The sequence below is a fragment of the Hemicordylus capensis genome, chromosome 5 (assembly GCF_027244095.1).
Source record: "Hemicordylus capensis ecotype Gifberg chromosome 5, rHemCap1.1.pri, whole genome shotgun sequence".
Classification (NCBI taxonomy): Eukaryota; Metazoa; Chordata; class Lepidosauria; order Squamata; family Cordylidae; genus Hemicordylus; species Hemicordylus capensis.
The window spans coordinates 136,611,512-136,632,863 of record NC_069661.1 but is presented as its reverse complement, the minus strand read 5'-3'; the positions used below and the strand labels follow the sequence as shown (position 1 = coordinate 136,632,863).

Here is a 21,352-nt window from a genome sequence, read left to right as displayed (position 1 = left end):
GGCTACAGGTTGAGTAGCCTGACCATAAAATTGGATACAGGGTCATCTATGGTAGCCATCTCTGACTTAAGGTAGAGACCCAGTGCCTTTGCCACATCATGCACATGCCGATGGTAAGCTCTCATCTCCTTGTTAGGAGAGACGTGCGTAGATGGGGCCACAGCAACAGATGGATGCGTAGATGGGGCCACCCTACAATCTGGGTCATCAGGGTCAGATTCAAAATCCGAAGATCCATGGTGATCTGACGTAGACTGTGAAGGAGAAACCGGAGTAAAAGTATGCATCTCAGTAGTCCAAGGAATTGGCGTTTGAGTCCCGACATGTACACTATAACATACGGTTTGTGTGGCTGACTCTTGGAGGAGTACATCTGAAGTCATTTGTGTGGCCTTTGTAGAAGTCACGGGTGGTGGTCTCGATGGAACCGTATGAACAGAAGCTTGTGACAGCCCCAAGACTGATGTTCTTGGAAACTGTAAGGCAATCCAGGGGACACCGTCCCCAAAGGCGCCGAAGCGAGGGCATCCTCCACTGCAGATGGGTGAGCAAAGCCACAGGTATGCCATGGAGAGGTTGCCAAGTGTGCAGCCATTAACAGGACTGGCTGTTGTGTGACCATTTTCTGTGGTGTCCCCGTCACAGAAGTCTGTGGAAAACCCTTGAAAGTTGATGCCGAGGGGGTGCTCGAGATAGACTCTAGATAGGTATGAGCTGTTGTCATACCCAGGGTCACTTCCCTATCCTCCTCCTTGATATCAAAGGTTGGTAGGACATCGAGGGGTCACCAATCTCGAAGCTGATAAATCAGGTGTATTGAGAGTCGAAACGGCAGGTCGAGCTATTGGCATCCAAGTGGAGCAAGTTGACATCGACGGCACCTCTTGATGTCAATCCATAGGAGTTTGCAAAGGAACCTCTTGATGTTGAGCTTCTGGTGTTGATGCCGGTGGGGAATCTATCAGTGTTGGTGCGGGCGATAGAGATCGTGTCCTCAGTGCCGTGGGTCTAGGGGTCGCCATTAGTTGTTGGCATGTTCAACATCGACAGACTCTGTAATTGCTAAATCTGACCCCTTTGACGATGTCTATGGTTATCGACCGCTACTAGACTGGAGGGAGACAGTGATCTTTCTTTTGTAAGGTTCACTGTCTTAGGCCTTTTTGATCTATGAGAAGGTTGAGGTCCCTCTGATTCCAAATGTTGCTTAGGTTTCAAACCCTCCTATGTCGAATGCGTAGATTGATGAAAGTTTAGGGATTCAGTATGAGGCCAACACGTCGAAGGTTTCTGGATCGATGTAGATGCCTTCATAGTTGATGTTGAAGCTGAAGGGTGGGGTTCTCCCAATGTTGAGGGACTTAGCACTTTGTCATAAATCGCAGCGTGAAGCTGCAAAGCCTGGTTTTTCTCATTTGTTTTGAGAAGGAAAGGCAAATCTTGCAGGAGGAGACATTGTGTTTTTCTCCCAAACAGATTAAAACACAAGTTATGCAGGTCCTTCGAAGGGAGTTTAGCATTACAGCCAATACATCTTTTGAAGGTCTGTTTCTCCTCAGCCATGTCCATGTGATCCAAATCGTCGTCAAAGTCCATTCCAAATAGTCCAGCAAATTCCGGAAGCCGTTCCAATATACAGGTCACTATAGTAGTTGTTAAATTCTGTTCCTAGTCAAAGCCAATAATCAGTCCATTTTTTGTTTTGTTTTAGATAAACTCACAGGAAGAACTAGTCCGACGAGGAGTGACAGCTCGAGGACTGCATGGAAGGGCGGTTGGAAAAGAACTGAAAAACATGGTGCTCAGCCTGCCTTTAAATATCATGCTGAAGGCATGGAGGCAGGGCTTGGTTGCTGTGACGAGCTGCAGCATGTTACTGAGTAGGTCCTGCGCAGGCACATTACCCATTCTTATGGATCTTGACAGATCTCAATCCAGATCACTTAGATCTGCAAGGATATTCTGTTCATGATGATGCCCTCTTCATTTCAGTTATTTACAGAATGATTTGTTTTGGTATTCATTTGTGGATTCCCCCCCGCCACACATTTTGGTACTTGTGTATGGATACGTGTGTGGGTATTCCATTACATTGGTTTGTGGGCTCTCCCCTCCATTTGTTCTTGCTTTAACAGTTGCCATAATACCTGGTCATGGTGGGCAACTGATATCCTATGCAACCTCGATTTTAATTTGCCACTATTTTCTTACATTGTACTAGACATGCACTTGATGCATTGTGGGGAAATAAAATGGTGACTTCTAGGAGGCAGCTATGAAGAGGATCTCTGCTGCCTGTCCAACAAAGTAAGCATTCCCCACTCCAAATGAAAAATGGGTAACGAATGGGCAATAATGGAGTTCAAAAAATGATTCCCATTTGTAACTTGTTTTGAGACAAATGGAAACCAAACTGAATGGGCTCCATTTTGTTTTGATTCAATTTTTTCTTGAAAAAAATTCTATACCTCAGTGCTTAGTAAGGTGTGAAAACAGCACCCCTCTGGAGATAGGATAGCCTTTGAAATATACATGACAACACAACTGCTCTTATATGATCTACTGTGAGTTTATGTGTGATATGAAGAACAGGTGTTAGCCAAGACATAATAGGTAAACAATATTAAGATTGATAGGTAGACTGATTTACTAGGACGACTGATGGGATGAATAGAGGACATGAAGATAGTCAAACTGTGCAAGAGGAAAGGGAGAGACAAAAGTCTCTGCATGCCAGTCAGGATGGATATGAATAGCCTCGTGAAGACTGTGGACCTTTGGGAAGCAAGAAGTACACAGCAGCTGATATTCTGACTAAATCACTCAGTAGTACTAGTCAAGAGTGACTCTAAAGGACTATTCACATTTCAATAGGACTTACTATAGTAAATTTAGTCAGGATGTCAGCCACTATTTTGAGAGGCTTCAGGCAATCCCATGTAGCACTCTCTGCTTGAGAGAGATAATATTAATAATAATTAAGACAATTATCTATTTCATGGGCACATTCTTCCTATTTCATTGCCAGTGTGTCAAAGGTCTTGAAAGCTATAGGTGCTGGCAGTATACAAGGGCTACATATTTCATAGGGCTTTTAAAAGTGAGAAATAAACCCCTTTATTTAAACTCTCAAAGAAATAAAATAATAAAGAAATAAATCCCTTTATTTAAACCTTTAAATAAACTCTCAATGGCTTTGCAACCTTAAAACTGGCTTGTTTCTATGAAAGCAACATACATTACACCCAGACTTATTTTTCTTCATTATTTTTAATTTGACCCACTTGCTTCATTTTCCTCCTCTTTTTAAAAGTGACACTTAAAGTACTGCAGAGGCCTGCCAGATATCTACACTGTCTAGAAAAGCCTGTTTGAATATACAGGAATGTTGTTAACTGGGATGCACCCAGAGCTATGTGGGTGACCTAGTGAATTTGAATATGTGTTAGTGTGACCATTGTCTCTAAGCATCTTGCACAAGAGTTGAGGGATGGAGGAGTAGAAACTTCATGATTCAGCATTTTACTGCTCAAGAGTAAAAGCACCTAATTTTGGTTGATTCCCACCCAAAGATATGGATTCCCAACCTTGGATCCCCAGATATTGTGGCTAGAATTCCAATGGGTGATGCAGTCCAACAAATTCTGGGGACTCAAGGCTACTCCATTTCAGCACTATAGCAGCTTCTTCCTCATTTTCAGCCAGTCCTGTCTAATCAACTTCCCGTAGCACTGCCCACGCCAGCTCTGCACCCCACAGCACCATCCATGCTTGAGGTCAGCAAAGGGCGGGCAGTAGCCCCCAGCATTTGCTAGGGCTCCTCAGTTTGATCGGTTCCTATCAGAGTGAGAATTTTCTGTGAGCTACTTTTGATTTGATGGTTCATCACTGCAGTGATGAGCCACTCAGCTGAGCAGGTGCAAGAAGGGGAGCAATTTTTGCTTCTCTTCCCTCCCTCCAAAAGCTCTTTCAGTTTGCCAGAATGTGTTCCTGAAGGCTGCACAACCCCCAGGAACATACTCTGAGTGGAAAGGACTTAAAGAGGGAGGGAAGAGAAGCAAAAAGTGTCCCCCTTTGCCCTCTACATCCACTTGGCTGTGCAATGCACCATCATCACAGGGACACTGGAGGTGCCTTGCAGACCCTCAGCCCCTCTTACACTGACCTACAGGTTTGCATCATGTCAACCGCTAGCACTCTTTATACTCTGGTCCCAAATACTATAGAAGATGCTAGAGTTACTATGGTCCCTTCCAATTCCATTTTTAAAGCCTCAGTTGTAGTGTGGCACACACCAGAGGGGAAGGAAGAGGCTGTTCTGGTGGGTAAAAGCAGTGTGTGTGTGTGTGTGTGTGTGTGTCTCACTTAGAGAGTATGCACTAGCATTCCAGGGTGCTGACCCCCATTCCAGGGTGCTGACCTGAGCTAGGAGCTCCCCTGCTGAATGATGTGAGAGACTGAGGTCTGCAACACAATGGGACTTCCTCTAGCAATACAGGAAGGCTCAGATGCTTCGTAAGGCAGTGCCGGCCTATATAGGGCCTGCAGCTTGAGTTGGGCCTCAAAGGCCAAGGGGAAAAGTGTGGGTGCCTGGAGGACAAGTTGTAAAAAAGTGACAATTTCTGACATTGCACAGCATCGTTACTAATCATGTGGAATGTCTGTTAAGGCATCAATTAAGGTTCCAATTTCCTGGCTTTGTGGAGCCTAAGTCATTGAGAGATAGTCTTAACCTGGGAGGTTTTTTGACCATTAAATAATCTCTTGCATTAAACCAATTTTCAAAGAAATATCAGTTGGTTGCCAGTTCAAGAAAGTTATGTGGAGAGAGAATGGTTTTTCTCAAACTTGGTGTTAAATCACCACAATTACTTCCATAAGAAAAACTTACTCAATTTGGCTGACAGCCGTGCAGTATTCACAACACCACAAATCACCACAAAGGCTAAAATATTCCCTAAACCAGCAGAAAGCTTTTGTAGAATTTAAAAAATCTTACTTCAGCATGGTCTTGCTTTCCAAAGTACATATCTGAAGAAATAGCTTTAGTATTGCCAAATTTCTTTTGTGCCTCATCTGTGCTTGCAGAAGGTTCATACTCAGGTTTACGACGAGAAGTAGGCCTAAGAACATTGTTTTCATACTGTTACATCTGAGAGCATACAATTTAATCAGAATAAATATTTCTATACTTATACCTATTTAGAGAAATACAAGTGAACCCAGTTACCATAGATAACAGAACCGCGAATAACAGGGCATTTGGAATGCAAGGGTTAGGTTCCTGGAGGGTGCAAAAACATGCTTAAAAAGGCCAAAAATGGTGAAGTGCAAAATAAAGTGCCCTACCCGTGCTCAGCAATACTCCTGGGTCCAGAAATACACCCCTACATGTCCAGCGATACCCCCCAAAGTCCAAAATCCACATTTTTTTTTTGCAATTTCTCATGGAAAGCAGGGTTTTTAAAAAAACCAAATGAGCCACAAAATGGCAGCTGGAAATGACCTCTGAGGTCATTTCCGACCACCCTAAAAGCAAAGGTATGTGGGAATTAATCCTTCTGTGGATATTGAGGTTGGGTGGCAATTAGGCTAATGTGGATACGCACAACTGCAAATAGCGGTACTGTGATTAACAAGGCTGACCTGTATGTATATTTAGATATTTCTATACCTATTTAGAGAAGAATTTTTATAGATATAAAATTAGCAGATCTGGCAAATACTAACATAACATTTAGCATTAATAAAAACATAATCTAATAAATCAAATGTTTAACACACAAAGAACAATGGCATTCATCTGTACAGTAGAAGTTTCTCAAAAATGCAGCTTTTTGTTTCTCAGAAACACAGCACACGCATATTTCAATGGGATATTTACAGCTGGTGCCAGATCTAAAATAAGTTTTATAAGCCTTCTTTGATAAAGCCTATTTGAACTGTCATTTTTCTTCCCCTGTCCCTACTCAAAATTCTTTTAACTTTTTTCAAGTTTTCAAAAGTGTTCAAGAAAAGGAATTATTTTGTTTACTCTGAGTCTAGTTCTCAACATATATTACCATCTTCTCCATCCCTACAGATGGCCATCTGGGAGCATCTGTGTTCTGTGTCAAAGTTATGACTTCAAGTGCAAGTGACATATATTATACCCTTTGGGGCAACTTGCTAAAGAGGTAAGGTGAGGCAACAGTCTCTAAAAGCACCATGGGGCATCCTGTCCTGCCTTCATCACCTGCAGGCATCACCTCACCTGCCTTCCATGACTCTGTGTTACCTGTCACCTTCCCTTTTTCCCTGTGTACCTCAGTGGCTGCAGCATGAGGGCGTTTTTAGTGCAGAGCAGCAGCTTGGCTTGTGTCTTGCTTCTTTGCTAGCTGGATGACTCTCTCTTTCCCAACCAAAAGAGGCATTAGGGAAAAGAGGGGGTCATTCAGCTAGCAAAGTGGGAAGACAGAAGCCAAGCCACTACTCCGTGCTAAAAGCACGTGCTACACTGCAGCCACTGAGGTATCTTGGAGCGTCAGGGATGGGATTTTAATTCCCAGTGCACCCAGAAGGTAGACAGATGGCACCTGGGAAACACAGCACACAAGCGTAGGATTTTAATTTCTGCACACTTATTTATTTTTACCTAAGTGAGATTGTATATATAATAAACATATTGCATAATAAACATATTGGTAGAGTGGGATGCAAATAAAATACATGAAGTGTGTTCAGCGATTTAGCAACCTACTAATTTTATTTAAAAACCTGAAAAGACATTTCACAGGAAGTGTAGCATTTTTGCAATAAGATGTTTCCAGCTTTCCTCATATACCACATTTACATATATTCAAGGAACTGTAACTCTTAAATTTCTGAACATGCCCCCTTTCTTCCATTCTGGTCTTGATATCCACAAATGAAAAAAGATTAAAAGTAAAAATTAACTGCTTGGTACACCCCACCCCGCAAAGCGAGCTAAGTAAAAAGATATAAAGAAAATCCCTACTCTGAAAAAATCCATAACACTGAACGTGCCCCCACCCCTTGCTGCAAAAGCTCCACAAAATAAATCTGTTTGGCTTTTGCAGGTCATTAAGAAAAAATGTTTATTTTCCTATTTCAAAGGTTCTAGAAGCTTTCACTCATCCAACAGATTTGGCAAGGATTTTCTCATTAATGGTGATGAAAATTTGAAAATAAACCAGAGGGGAAAATAAGCTTTTTAAAAATGCTATTCTAGAAATCTCTAGATGGGCCTTTACTGAGCAAGAAGTCATGTTTATCATTCTGTAACCATGTACAGTGGTCCCTCTACTTACGAAATTAATCCGTTCCGAATGCACATTTGTGTACACATGGTTACAAACACTATCTGCAAGCCTCACATGCACAACGATGTATCCTATAAACATGGCCACCATGAAGACAGCATTTCCCTCAAGAACTAAATGTTGTACTTGGGGAGCAATTCTCCCCTTGATTTAGAAGGCGGAGTGCCAGCAGCTTTCATGTGGAGAATCCCCAACTATTCTTCAGACAAATGTTTTTCATTGTGGAGAGCGGGAGCACCTTGTGAATAGCATTTGTAGCTGTGCACACTTATACAATGCATGAAAAGTGGAGAGAGAAATGCAAGTAAATGCTCTCTTCTAAGGAAGCTATGCTTACTCATCATTTTCACTTGTATCCTGGAGTATTTTGGATAGGAGTTTTATATTTTTAGGCTTTTTTCTTTCTTTCCAGAAATGATTATTGTGGTATAGGTTAGCACACAAAGCAATTATGCTGGCTAAGCTTTTTCCACATGAGTAAGTTTGGCATTTTACAAAGAAGCTTAACTTAGGTTTTCCTTCTGTACCTATCTGGATAGCCCACAGTTTTTGAAGACAGAATGTCTCTGTTGCTGCTTTCTTTCTTCCAGAAGGAATCTGAATTGTCATCCCATTTAGAAAAAGTGCTGCTTCTCAACTCTGCTGTATCAAAGTACCTGGGAGATAAAAGAAGACAACCAATGAAGTGCTGCTCCTAACTTCCAGAGGTATCAAGAGCAACAAAGTGGTTGAAAAGCCCCCATGTGCATGCAACCTTTAGAACTTAGCCCATACAGCTACATTATACACAGAGTACCTATGTGTTTTTCTATCCAACACAGTGGCCTTAAAAACATTTTTTGCATTAGTAAGAATTAAATTTACCATGATATGGTATGGAATGACTTATTCCCACCCTCCCCTCCCATAATTTTATTTGAATTCTGTACTCATATAAGATATATAGCAAACCCACTCTGATGGTGATGGGAAATAAGCCTAAAAGTACTTTAGTATTTGAATAAAATCACTTTATGATGGCTATTTTTAAAATATGAGATAAGTTAATGGATACTCTGATAAATCAATGAAAGCTCTTCAACTCAAACAAGGAGGAGGAGATTCCTTGCAATTTCCCAATTGCCCACAGAGACCCTAAAGCCCTTTATGTCACATCATACAGAGGATCCCTTGATCCTAAGAGATGGCTTTTTAGGGAAAACAAAAGGCAGTGGGAAGAAGAGGCAGGAAAGCCACCTTGTTTTGTATAAGTGGAACTCTTTTCAGTTATTTAGATTCAAGGCACTGTCTTCATTCAGTGTTTTAAATGTCATTATAAAAGGAAATTTACTGAAATGGATAACTCAAAAGGTGAGCAAGTTATTAAATCCTATTTACATATTTGTGAAACAGAAAAAGTGCCTTGCTTCTTTCTCTCTACTTCAAATCAAAAGGCCTGCTCTCATTATCTCCAAAATTAACAGTATGCTGCCTGTGTCAAAACTGACTTTAAGAGCACAAAAATATTATCAGCATCAGAAATATTATTATTAGCCCTGTCCAGATATTATGCTGCACTCAAGTGTCAGAATACTAGTATATATATATACTAGTATATATATGTGAATTATTCTACATGACCCTCAAATGCTCTGTACAGATAGATTGTATTCAACATAACATATGAATAATGTACTTGTGTATACTGTACACAGACTGCACATGTGTTGAACAATGTATGAATATGGCTATTGTTACTCCATACAAGTTTTGATCTTGACTGCTCTGAATAACATTTTGTATCACAACTTCCCTAAAGAGATACATTACCTTGAACTGGAGGAAGAAAAATATGAGTCCTCCTCCTCATATTTTTTCCTTGGTTTTGCAACTGTAGGTGTTTCTTGCTCTATTATCTGCATATCTGAGATTACTGAATGGGAAATGCCACTATATAAAAAATATGAACACATTGACTTATAAACAGGCAAAAAGAAACATAGGTGAAAACAATGCTAAATCATTACCTCAGCAAAAAATTAATAATACATCATGCTTGGGGTGCATATTAACTCCGTACTGCTCATATTCTTTAACTTTAATGAAGTTAATTGTTCTTTAGTGTTTCATGTGTCCCCTCTTTGCAATTTTAAAAATATGTATGCTGTGACAATTTTGGGGTTATTTTTACCTTAAAATTGCTCTGAATACAAAAATTGAACCTGACCAGCACTTGTTCGGTCTCACTTTTGTGTGTTCAAACATATCAGCATTACGTCACCATTGGGTTTTTTGCTACTGTATTACTGTTCTTCCAAAGGAAAATACTTAATAGTGGTTTGAGGTCCCCCTATCACCTGCAGTTGTTGTCATGCTAAAGGCATCCCCTCCTCCCCAGATTTTTATTTATTTCTTTTTTAAATTTTTCAATTTTATAGATTTTTATTTAAGATAATCAGACACCATTATAATACATTTATAAAAAGCATCATTAAAAAGAAAAGAAAGAAGAGGCCCAAGCCCAGAGGCGTAACTAGGGAAAACGGCGCCCAGGGCAAGCACTGAAACTGCGCGCCCCCCGCGCCGCGCCCCCCCACGGCCCCCCCAACATACATCTGACTGACACGTAATCTACTCTTCCACCAGTGCCTGCCTATGCTCACATTTTGCCTGGTACAGAAAGTGATCCTCTATAAACACAAACTCAGCTATCTGGCCTCAAGCCACACCCCTGTGATTAGGGCTATTACAAAATATCTGTGTATTCAGGAGGCCATGCAATTTTGAAGGTACACCATAAATTCAAATATTAATTTATCTGAAAGTTATGCTTGTTAATCTGTTAGAGCAACAATTAGAAGCCACTGTTGCTAAAAGAGATTTGAATGTGTTTTTATTTTAACTTTTTATATTATTCATTAGATAGCACTCTACGTGTAGGTATTTCTTCATAGTAGTCAGTGCTTCCTCCATTTGTATGCCTTTCACTAAGTGACAGTGTAATGAGAAAAGCTACAGTAAGTGAAAGTAGGAGGCAGGTGTAGGAGTAGTATTGGGAGTCATTGTAAATTCTTCTTGGAGAAGGCGCTGCCAGTCTGTGAAGACAATAGTGAGCTAGATAGACCAATGGTCTGACTCAGTATATGGCAGCTTCCTATGTTCCTATGTTCTTTTTAAGTAGCCAGATATCTGGATGACAGCAGTATTCCATTAAATTTCATGGCAATTACTGTCTTTAATAAACACAGTGTTGGTAGCACTAAATCCCCACTCACTGCCATACAATCACTGCAAAGTGTAACCCTGTACTCTTTATGAATACTTCAGCCTGTGTTTAAAGCAACAAAATCACTTTCTGGGAAAATGCATCTAGCAGCAATCAGTACACATCATATTAAAACCAAGATATACTGAGCAGCACCTTCATAATTTTTAGTGACACATTTTGGGTTATAGTGGATAGATTGCAGGTTTAACATGTGCCAGTTATTAACATGTGCCAGTTATGGCTAAAGAACAACCTTAAAGCCCCACAATAACTAAACCACAAAGAGACATTTGTTAATACAGGTCACATACCACTTTGTTTCCATATGTAGTTGCTTGAATATATCAATGACAAGGACACTGATATAGTAAAATAATATGAAGCCTTATAGTAAAATGATATATTTAGCTCTTATTAACTATAGTTAATGGTGGGCTATGAACTGAAGCCCTCATAAACATTGCCCCCCCCTTACTCCACAGTCTTACCACACTCAGCTAAGCCAGTGGAATAAACATCTATCTTCTGCCCACAGAAAGCAAGACAAGTGTTATTTTTTTAATGCTTTCCAAGCATTTAAGTTCCAGAACATGCAAGCCAGTAAAGTTTTGAGTGCTCCCTCTAGATTTATTCGAGTTTCTAAGTGCTTTTACAAATCACTGGCTGAGCTTATTTTAACCATTGCTCATGAGGTCTTAGCCCCGGTGCCTGTTTTTCATGGCAAAGCTCAGCCAAGAACAAATGAAATTAAACAGAATGCCTTGGAGCATACACAGAGTGCATTTGATCTGGAACTCAAAAATGTGTAATGCTCCCTTCCTTCTGTCCTTTACGAAGCTTCTGAAAACGTATCTATTTTGCCAGGCTTTTTATTTTTAGTGTGGGGGTGGGTGGGTTGTGTTGGGTTTTTTTGTTTGTTTATGGCTGCTCCAACAAATGCAAACACGGTTCTGCAGCAGGCAGGCTCCCTGCTTCTGCCCCCTTTCCTGCCTTTTCGCAGAAGATTTGGGAATCTAGACAGCGGGGAGCGGGTAGGTTGCTCCCTCCGCCAGCCCCTGTGCGGAATACATAGGGGCGCCGCCAGGGCTCCCTTACTTACTGCTCCTGGACTGGGCTTTGCCTCCGAGCGAGCAGCTTCTCTCTCCTGCCTCCAGCTGGAGGGCTCTCAGCGTTCCCGCCGCCTTGTCTTGTCTCCTGACGCGCCCAGGCAACCCTCACTTCCGGCTTCCATGCGACTTCCCCCCACATACAGAGTGGCTGCATTCTGCCACTCTGTATGTGGGGGGGGGAGTCGCATGGAAGCCAGAAGTGATGCAACCCTCACTTCCGGCTTCCATGTGACTTTCCCCCACATACAGAGTGGCTGCATTCTGCTACTCTGTATGCGGGGGGAAGTCGCATGGAAGCCGGAAGTGAGGGTTGCCTGGGCGCCGCGGCGCGTTTTTTTCATTTAAATTTTTTTTTTAAAAAAAAAATTGGGATCGGCAGGGGTCATGGCAGCGCCCCCCACGTGACCAGCAAAGATGGCGCCGGGGGCACGTGCCCCCCCTGCCCCCCCTATCGTTACGCCTTTGCCCAAGCCTATTATTACAAAACATTAAACATATAACACTCTACAACGCCATTCTTGATCATTCTTAAACAAATATATCTTCTCAAATTTGAATGAATTGGGTTGTCCTCTTCTTACCATAATTTTTATCGTTCAAAAATAATAATACTAGATCCTGCCAAATCATAATAAAAGATTGGGATGGAATTACACCTTTTCGAATTACACCTTTTCAAAGAATGCCCCTCCCCTTGGCCTCATGCAGAGGGGAAGGCGATTTGTCCCAGCCATGCTCTGCACGAGGCCAAAAAGCAGATCCCATTGGCTGGGTCTGAGAGGGGGCGGGGTTTGGCCCATTGGCTGCATGATCCCCACCCCAAAGTCTCAGTCCTAGCCAGACAATCATCTTGGAAGGAGCTGCTTTTCGGTGCTCCTCCACGATCTGTGGGGCAGGCGGGGGTTTCTTCCTCCTTGGGCAGCAAGTGGCCGTGATCGTGGCACAAAGCAGCGGACGGGGGCGGCAGCTGTAGCGGCCTTCGGCAGACTCTGTGGTGCTGTCCGAGGCTTCGGTCTCTTGGTTTGGGCTCGGTTCCCGGCCTTTGGGCTGTGGGAACTGGAACATTCGCCCACACTTGGGTGTTGGGCTGGGAGGTGGCCATAGCTGGGTGGTGGTTTGGCATGGGACCCTGAGAGGCTGTGGCGACGCTGTTTTGCATGTGCCTGCTGGGCGGGGGTTGTGTCTCAAGGGTGGGGCCCTGGGGTTGTGGGGTCTTTCCATTGCCTTGGGTTTGGAAAGGGGGATCCTCAGGTTTTCTGTACTTAGTGGGGGGGTTGACTCGGTGCTAATGAGTCCTCTGTGGGCCCGTGCCCTCTCCTTTTTCTTAGGAATGTTGCCCTTGTGTGGCAGTCACCCAGCAAAAAATGCCTAGGAAGGCCAAAGAGAAGTCTGGGGGGAGGCAGCCTAAGTGGCCTCCACCCCCACCCTCCTCTTCAGATGAAGAGATGGTTCTCATCAGTGGTTTGATTCATAGCATGGAAGCCTCTGAGAAGGCTAAACCGCTGCCGTCTGACAAAAGGGTCGGGCCTTCTGGGGTCCCCAAGAAAGTGCCAAAGTGGACTGGGAGGCCGCCAGGACGCAGTTATTAAGATCTCTTTCTGATAGGTTGAGTGTGTTGGAGCGAAGTGATGGCCCTTCTGGCCCAGTTATCCCTACTGATCCGATAGATCCTGTGCTGGTTCCTGGAGTTCCTGTTCCAGCTGTTCCTGAGGATCCAGTTCCAGAGCCTGCGTTACCTGCTGACCACGGCCCTGTGGATCCATCTGCTCCGGTCGCCCCAGGAGATCCTGCTGCACCTACACCTACCGGCGGTACTGGCCAGTGGCCACTCTTTCTCTAGCCGATACCTGCTATGGGTGGATGGGCACCTTACACACAACCCTGGGGCATGGGTTACATGCCAGGGATCCCAGGGGTTTTGGCGGGTTCCCAGGGTGCTGCAGAACATGTCTGGTTAGGACAAAGTCCATCACCAGGGCTACCACCGATGGGTTCGGTGGGGATGGCAGGGGCAGCTGTAGGCCCGGCCAACGGCTCAGGTTTCTACCTGATGGGTATCCTACCGTCCCCGCAGCATGCCCCCTATGGTGCGGTGGGGCTTCCCTTAGGGGACCATCTGCTTCTGGCTACAAGGGAGAAGATCAACAACGGTGAATATGTAGACATATTCAGTCTGTTGTTCAGGGAACCGGAGGTGAAACATAAGGAGGGCGAGTTGTGCAAGGAGCATGAAGCCATGAAGCGGAAGCCAGTTGAGAAAACTTGGAACAACTGGCTTTCGGACTTTACCATATATATGGGCATGATCCTGCAGTCCCAGCCCGCTAGGGGCCCTGCCATCTTTAAATATATGGATATTATCTCAGACTTTGCTGGTACGGCTTGGGTCTGCTACGATGAAAGTTTTAGAATGTGTGCCGCGCTCGATCCCCCCCTTCCCTGTGACACGCCTTTACAGGCGCTATGGCTCGTGATTATGTCCCCATCCCGTCCCGTCGATGGGGATAGGTCAGATAGTGGGCACCTGTTTTCTAAGCCACATACTGCTTCCTCTGTCACTGCGATGGGCCAACAGTGGGTTCAACCCCACATGGTTTGTTGGGAATATAACAATGGTGGACGATGCGCACGGCTGGCATGCAGGTTCAAGCACATGTGTGGGCTCTGTGGTGCAAAGCACCCGAGCTCCACTTGCCCTAGGACACAGGCTGCGGGATCAGGGGCTAAGTTCAGGTCGAGGGCATTAAAAAAAGGTGGCCCTCCACCACCCTCTATGGGAAAGGGATCCCAGCCCAATCAGGGTTGAGGTTCTTGAGTGTTTGTTATTGGCATACCCCAAAAGGGCGGCCACCGCTTATTTGTTGACAGGTTTTAGGGAAGGTTTTCGGATTCCCTCTATGTCCCGCTGGGTGCCAGCAACCCTATGTCCAACAAACTTAAGTCGGTTGTGGGAATGGACGCCATAGTCATCAGGAAGATTAATAAGGAAGTTGCGGCGGGTAGGGTCGCTGGGCCATTTGACCGCCCCCGTTTCCCAGGACTGAGGGTTTCCCCTTTGGGAGTGGTTTCCAAGAAGGCGACTTCTGTTTAATACATCATCTGTCACATCCTAGAATGTCCTCTGTTAACGACAGAATCCCGGATGCTCTCTGTTCAGTTTGCTATACATCTTTTGATGAAGTGGTTAGGATGGTTAGGGACCGGGGGGTTGGGGCCTTGTTGGCCAAATGTAATATTGAGTCTGCCTTCTGCCTACTACCAGTTCACCCGGTTGATTTTGACTTGCTGGGCTTTGCTTACGCTGGCAAGTTCTACTTTGACTGGGCCCTGCCAATGGGATGCTCTATTTCTTGCGTGGCCTTCAGTACATTCCTCGAATGGGCACTGAGATGGAGGATGGGCTTGATGTTTACAGCCCACTACTTAGATGACCTCCTTTTTGTAGGGTGGGCTAATTCTATGGAATGCCAACATCTGTTGGGCTGCTTCATAGGATTATCACGGGAATTGGGTCAATTCCCAATTTGGTCAAGGACAAAATGGAGGGGCTGGTCACGTGGCTCTCCTTTCTTGGAATCAAGTTCGACACCTTAGTGGGTTGCTCGTGATTGCCTCTGGGGAAGCTTGGGGTCCTATTGGACCGCATTAGGGCTTTGGGCCGGGTTCGCATGGCTACATTGCGGGAGCTTCAGGTAGTTGCTGGGCACCTTAACTTTGCATGCAGGGTTGTGGTCCCTGGCAGGGCTTCTTTGGCACCTCTGTGACCTTATGTCAGGCCTTTGGGCCCCTCGCCATCAGGTTAGAACCACAGAGGGTGTTAGAGTGGATATGGCAGTATGGGAGGTCTTCTAGTTGGGCTTCAACGGCGTGTCCTTCTGGAGGAGCGAACAGCTTCTCGAGGTGGAGCTGCAGGTCCATGCGGCAGTGGGTGTGGGCTTTGGGGTTTACTTCTGGGGCTGGTGGTGTGCAGCTCACTGGCCTGCTCAATGGGTTCTACGGGGGGTCACCAGGGACCTGACTTTCCTGGAATTTTTCCCCATTGTGGTGGCGGTGTACTTCTGGGCCGAGGAGTTTGCTAACTCTATGGTCTGGTTTTGGTGTGATAACCAGGTGGTGGTGCAGGTAGTTAACTCCCAGACTTCCCGCTCCCAGCAGGTTATGGGTCTGCTTCGCGCTTTCGTGTTGCAGTGCCTTAGGGCTAACATCTTATTTTTGGCACGCCACGTATTGGGGCTCCAGAATGATGTTCCTGACGCCCTGTCTCACTTTCAGGTTCAGGGAGTTAGGCATGGAACCCATGCCTGCCGCCCTATGGCACCTTGGCAAGGAGAGGCGCAGTGGGCCATAGCTGCTTCATTGGCGCCCAGCACCTAGGCAAGCTATGTGACCAAGATAGCCACCTTCTCTGGTTTTCGAAGGGTGGAAGGCTTGGCCGAGGCCTGGCCTGTGCCCGGGGCTCACTTATTGCAGTTCCTAGTTCATTTACATGGGGAAGGGCGAGCTTTAACCACTTTAAATGGTTATGTGGCAGCACTGTCCTTTGAGGCCCGGGCAAGGGGGGTTGAGGATTGTTCTGGTGATCCCAGGGTCCAGAGGATGTTGGAAGGCTGGTCTTGGGGGTTCCTGCAGGAAGGGGACAGCAGGCAGCCCTTTACACTCGATTTGGTTCTGATATTACTTAGGCAGTTGCCAGCAAGTTGCGGGTTCCCATGGAAGGTTTCCCTTTTTCAGGTGGCCATGTTGTCACCATCTTTAGTGCGTTCGGGCCTGGGGAGCTGCTGCCACGTAGCAGGTGTTCCCCCAAGGAAAGCCTGCGGTTTTCCGATCTATCCCTAACCGGGGGGGGGGGGGAGGGATGGTTATTCCTGCGCCTTTCAAAAACTGATCATGGGGTTAAGGGGCAGGTCATTCGCCTTGCAGCTGCCGGTGGTTCCGCCCTTTGTCCCGTAGTTGCACTAAGGCGCTACTCGGAGTTAGGGCCCCACACGGGAGGCTGCTTGTTTGTGCATGAGGGCAGGGACCCGCTGACTCAGTACCAATTTTTGGCTATTCTGCGGAAGGCATTGACTTTGGCAGCGGGCTCAGTCGCGCGTCTTACACTGCACTCCTTCCGGATTGGGGCTGCCACCACTGCCAGTCGTATGAGACTTCAGGAGGAAGTGGTGAAGCGAATTGGGCGTTAGAAGTCCAAGGTGGTGAGGCGCTTCATGTGCTAGGTGATTGCCGGGTGTTCTTGAGCTTTACATGTTCATTTTCTTGGCAGGTGCTGGCGGGGCAGGGGCTCCAGTTTGTGTCCTTGTTTTTGGCGATTCGTTGGTCTTCTGGGCATTCAAGAGGGCCAGCACCTCCCAGTGGGGCACTCAGCTTGGTCTGGGGAAGCGTGCATCGGTTTACTGGAAGGGTATGCAGGGGATACTGTGGAGCCAGTTGCTCCTGGCCATTTGGGACCATCTAGCCAGGTTTCCTAGGCCCAATTTCATCATTATTCATTTGGGCGAAAATGATTTGGGCAAGCAGACTGGCATTTCTCTGGTTCAGCAAGCCTCTTCCAATTTATTGGTTATTAAGGGTTGGCTCCCTAAAGTTCGCATTGTATGGGTTAGTTGGATACAGCGCCGGGTATGGCGGGGGGGTAGGTGCAGAGTGTCAGAGGTATCAAACGGTCTAGGCGAAAGGCCTCCGCTGCCATTGGCAAGCTGGAGGTGGCTAACAGGGGCGCGGTGCTGCCCCAACCAGGGCTTTCCGCCTGGTGCTCCCAACTTTATCGCCCGGATGGGGTTTATCTCTCCAAGGTCAGGTGTGACCTTTATGTTCGGAATATTTGGAGTGGGCTTGTTAGAATTCTGGAAGGGTGTGGGGCAGGGTGGTCAAGCTAGGCTAACCTCCCTGTGTGGCAGGAACAGTGTGGGCTGGGGGGGGGGTAATTTGAGGAATAGAACATTGGTGAGCACCTTTGGATATTTAAGAGGTTGATTGGTCAATCGCTCCCTTGTGGTTTGTGTGGCCCAGGGAGAATGATTCGCCATGATACCGGCTTCAGGACTTCACTAACCCTTGGGCTGCGCGGTCCAAGGTGGGTGAAGGCCTAGAAGTATTCAGGCCCCCTTGGCTAAGGGGGTTGGCTGTGAAGGTAAGGGGCAGGTTACACCTGCCTCTTTCCTATACCAAGGTGTGTCACCAGTAAAGGCGCGGGGAAGGAGGGTGGAGTCCTAACCCGGCATTGGTAGGCCCACCCTGTTACTTGAGGGTGATTAATTGCCCTTCGTTGCCAGTCTGTTATGCTTTGCAATTGGTTTAATAAAGTTGTGGCCCTTTCACCCAAAGTTAAGTCTCTGTGTCTTTTTGGGCTGGGGTCTGGGGACAATAAGTCAGTTTTTTGGCTGCTGCAATATTGTTGGAGATTGTACCAATCTCCTAGGGATAATTCTCCCTCTTTCCAGTTTTTGGCTATGATTAATCTAGCTGCTATCAACATAAAGGGCAGTAAATCTTTAGATTTCAGTGTCTCTAATTCTCCCACCCCCCCAAACCATTCTAACAATGCCAAGAGGGGATCTGGCCGAATCTGCTGGTCAGTGACTTTCACCATCTCTATAAAAAACAGTTTCCAGAAATTTCCAGCTCTTTGACAAGTCAATCAGATATCATCTATGGACTATTTTCATATTTAAAAGGTGGTTAGAATTATGGTATAAAATGAATAAGCAACATAGTCTGTACCAATGAAAGAGCTGTCATCTACAGCATCATCCCCAATTTGATAAATAGATCAACCATTTATACCAGAATTTATAGTGAACATCCACAAAGTTTGAAACAAAAGGGACCGAATGAATCAAGCCAACAGAATTAAAACTCCTGCTGAAACACTAAGAAGTAAACTCAGAGTTGCTTGGATGATGGTGTTGTGAGAGCAGCTTGGAGGCTTGCTTCCAGCTGCATTTCGCTCTTCGACGTGTTTATCTTAATTTCATTCTGGAAGGATTGATATCAGAGGAATAATGGTGCTTGTCCTCTCAGGAGCTGCCTATGGTGGACTCAAGGTGAGAAATGTTTTGAAGAATTGAAACAGAAATAACCATGAAGTGCCTTGAAGAACACCTGGCGAACCCGGGGGAGACTTTGCCTTCCCCACCCAAAGAGAAGAAGGCATTCCCACCTGCCTATTAGCAACAGCCTCTCCACCCAACCCACCTTTCTTTATTTTTTATTTCTCTCCCTTTACCTCTATTTTTTTTTGTTATCTAAGCCTCAAGAATGCTCGGCTATTTGTTTCTCTATTTTCTGGGATTGAAGATCTGCTTGAAGCTAACTTTTAGTAGCCTGGAAAAGAATGGAAGTTTTAGTCTTTGGAGGATGATTTCATCTGCAACCAAATGGTTTTACAATTTAAATGAAGGATTTACAATTTTTGGGTAATGAGCCTTGCTCAACTTTTTGGATTGGTTTATGGCATTGCTTTGAGTAACCAGCTTAAACTAGGAAGAAGCAGGTAGTATGTTTTGTCAAGGTCTGTTTGTTCTTCTTTTATAAATATGCAGATAAATAAATATGCAGATTTTAACTCCCCCCCCCCGCCTTTGGAACACCAATTTCTTGAACATTTTACTACAATAAACAGTGGAGTAATGAGGATGGAGTAAACATTTTATTACATTTTACTGGATCAACGATTAACATTTTACTATAACACTGATGCTTTTCTCAATGACTATTACTGATAGAAACCTTCAACTGTCTTAACCAGGCTGTCTGAGGATCCTGATGTCAAACTTTATTTATATTAACCAAACGGAGCAGGATTGTAATCAGTAACTTTATTTCGGTTAACTGGAGAATGATTTTATTGGCAGACAAATGGTTTTACAATCTAAATGAAGGATTTATAACTTTGGGTAATGAGTCTTGCTTAAATCTCTGAATTGACTTAAGGTACTGCTTTGAGTAACCATCTTAAACAAGGAAGAAGCAATTAGTCCATTTCGCCAAGGTTTGTTTGTCTTTCTTTTACAAGTATGCAGTTTTTAACTCTTGGTTTTTAGAACACCAACGGAGACATTTTTTTAGACATTAATCAAGATTTAGCCCCTGGTGGCGCAGTGGTAAAACTGCCACCCTGTAACCAGAAGGTTACAAGTTCGATCCTGACAGGGGCTCAAGGTTGACTCAGCCTTCCATCCTTCCGAGGTCGGTAAAATGAGTACCCAGAATGTTGGGGGCAATATGCTAAATCATTGTAAACCGCTTAGAGAGCTCCGGCTATAAAGCGGTATATAAATGTAAGTGCTATTGCTATTGCTATTGCTATTTAAACTTTTCTTTCCCGACTGAGTTGCACAGCATTGTTCTATTTTCTTCTCTTTGAATTTTACTTCAAGATTTTTAATGTATGCGTATTTCAGATATCAGACGTTGGACCTAAGCTATTTACCCAGCATTTGCTTACATTTTATTTCCATACTATGTGCGTTTTTTAGATGATTACAGACATGGAAAGTTGAAAGTCAAAGACCCTTTAAAACCTTCAGTACGAGAATATCATCTCATTAACATACTACAAAGTTTTTTTAAGTGATTTTACAGGAACATTATATATCGGTCAAGTGAAGGACACCAATTGATCTAGGTCTAATTATACGTTGGTGTCAAGTTATTTGATTATTATCCAAGTGTTACCATATGGATGATCATTGAGAAAGAGAAGGGATTTCTCTCTGTTCTGTGGGAGGTTTCTGACTGTGAGAATTTCCTCACTGTACTTCAAAGAGGAACAGGTGCAGTCTGTTTTCAATAGGGGAATGCCTTTTGGATGATTGCTTTGCTACTACTACTACTATTATGCTACTACATTAAAAAGAAAAACTCTTTTAAGGACGTTATATGAACATTATATGGCAGTTAAGCGAAGGATACTATTCTTTTCAGACCTGAGGATATTAACTATTTCAGGACCAGTTGGATGGTTAGAGTTGAAACTTCTTGGCCTCACAAATCTATTCCCTCCCCCATCTTTCCTTGTTTTCTCTTGAAAGGACTTATGGAGGCCTTGGACTCTTGTTGTGAGAATTATTCCCTCTTATCTTTTTGCAGAACAGATGTAGACTGTGACTCACAAAAAGAAAGAAAGCTATAATTCCCTTTCCTAGGACAGTTAGCTTGGTTTGTAAACATTTTAGTCTAAATCCACTCAGTTCTTTCTCTGCGAAGGATTGTTTTCATTGTTATTTACCAGATTCAATGGATGGATGTGTATTAATCTGACTTTTATTCCTAAAAAGCCTTATATGCATTGAACTATGCTATTTTAGTAAAGTTGTGTCAAAGATTTTCCCAGTGTGTGAATATCTGATGTTCTCATTACTAGGGAGTTGTTGTTAAAGGTAGTTCTTTGAGGGCTTTACGAGAATTGAACATTTGATTTCCTGTGACAAAAATTTTAGTCAAACAAACTAGAGAATTAGAATTTTGCCCAGCTTCTTGGCTGTGAGAATCTTTTCTCCTTATCTATAGGCAGAACAACTACAGACTGTGGTTTATAAGAAGACAAAGCAAACAGAAAAAGACATTATTGTCCCAGCTAGGACAATTTAATTTTTTCTTTGTTAACGTTTAAGTTAGAGTCAAAGGAGTTATTTTTTTCGTCTGGGGCTGTTCTTATCGGTAACTACTAGACT

The 21,352-nt window shown here is 44.3% G+C and overlaps 1 protein-coding gene across 5 annotated transcripts in view; it reads right to left on the bottom strand.

Annotated features, from left to right (window-relative positions):
- The window catches only part of ARFGAP3 (ADP ribosylation factor GTPase activating protein 3), a 96,518-nt gene that overhangs the window by 14,006 nt on the left and 61,160 nt on the right, over positions 1 to 21,352 (bottom strand). For all 5 annotated transcript variants that reach the window (XR_008308933.1, XM_053257463.1, XM_053257462.1 and 2 more), the window contains 3 exons: positions 9,132 to 9,251; positions 7,850 to 7,978; positions 5,000 to 5,123 (listed from right to left, as the gene is read on the bottom strand). Coding sequence is in view for 4 of the 5 variants with exons in the window: in XM_053257463.1 (XP_053113438.1) it covers positions 5,000 to 5,123; positions 7,850 to 7,978; positions 9,132 to 9,251 (373 nt within the window). In the remaining variant the exon portion in view is untranslated. The remainder of the gene's footprint in view (positions 1 to 4,999; positions 5,124 to 7,849; positions 7,979 to 9,131; positions 9,252 to 21,352) is intronic.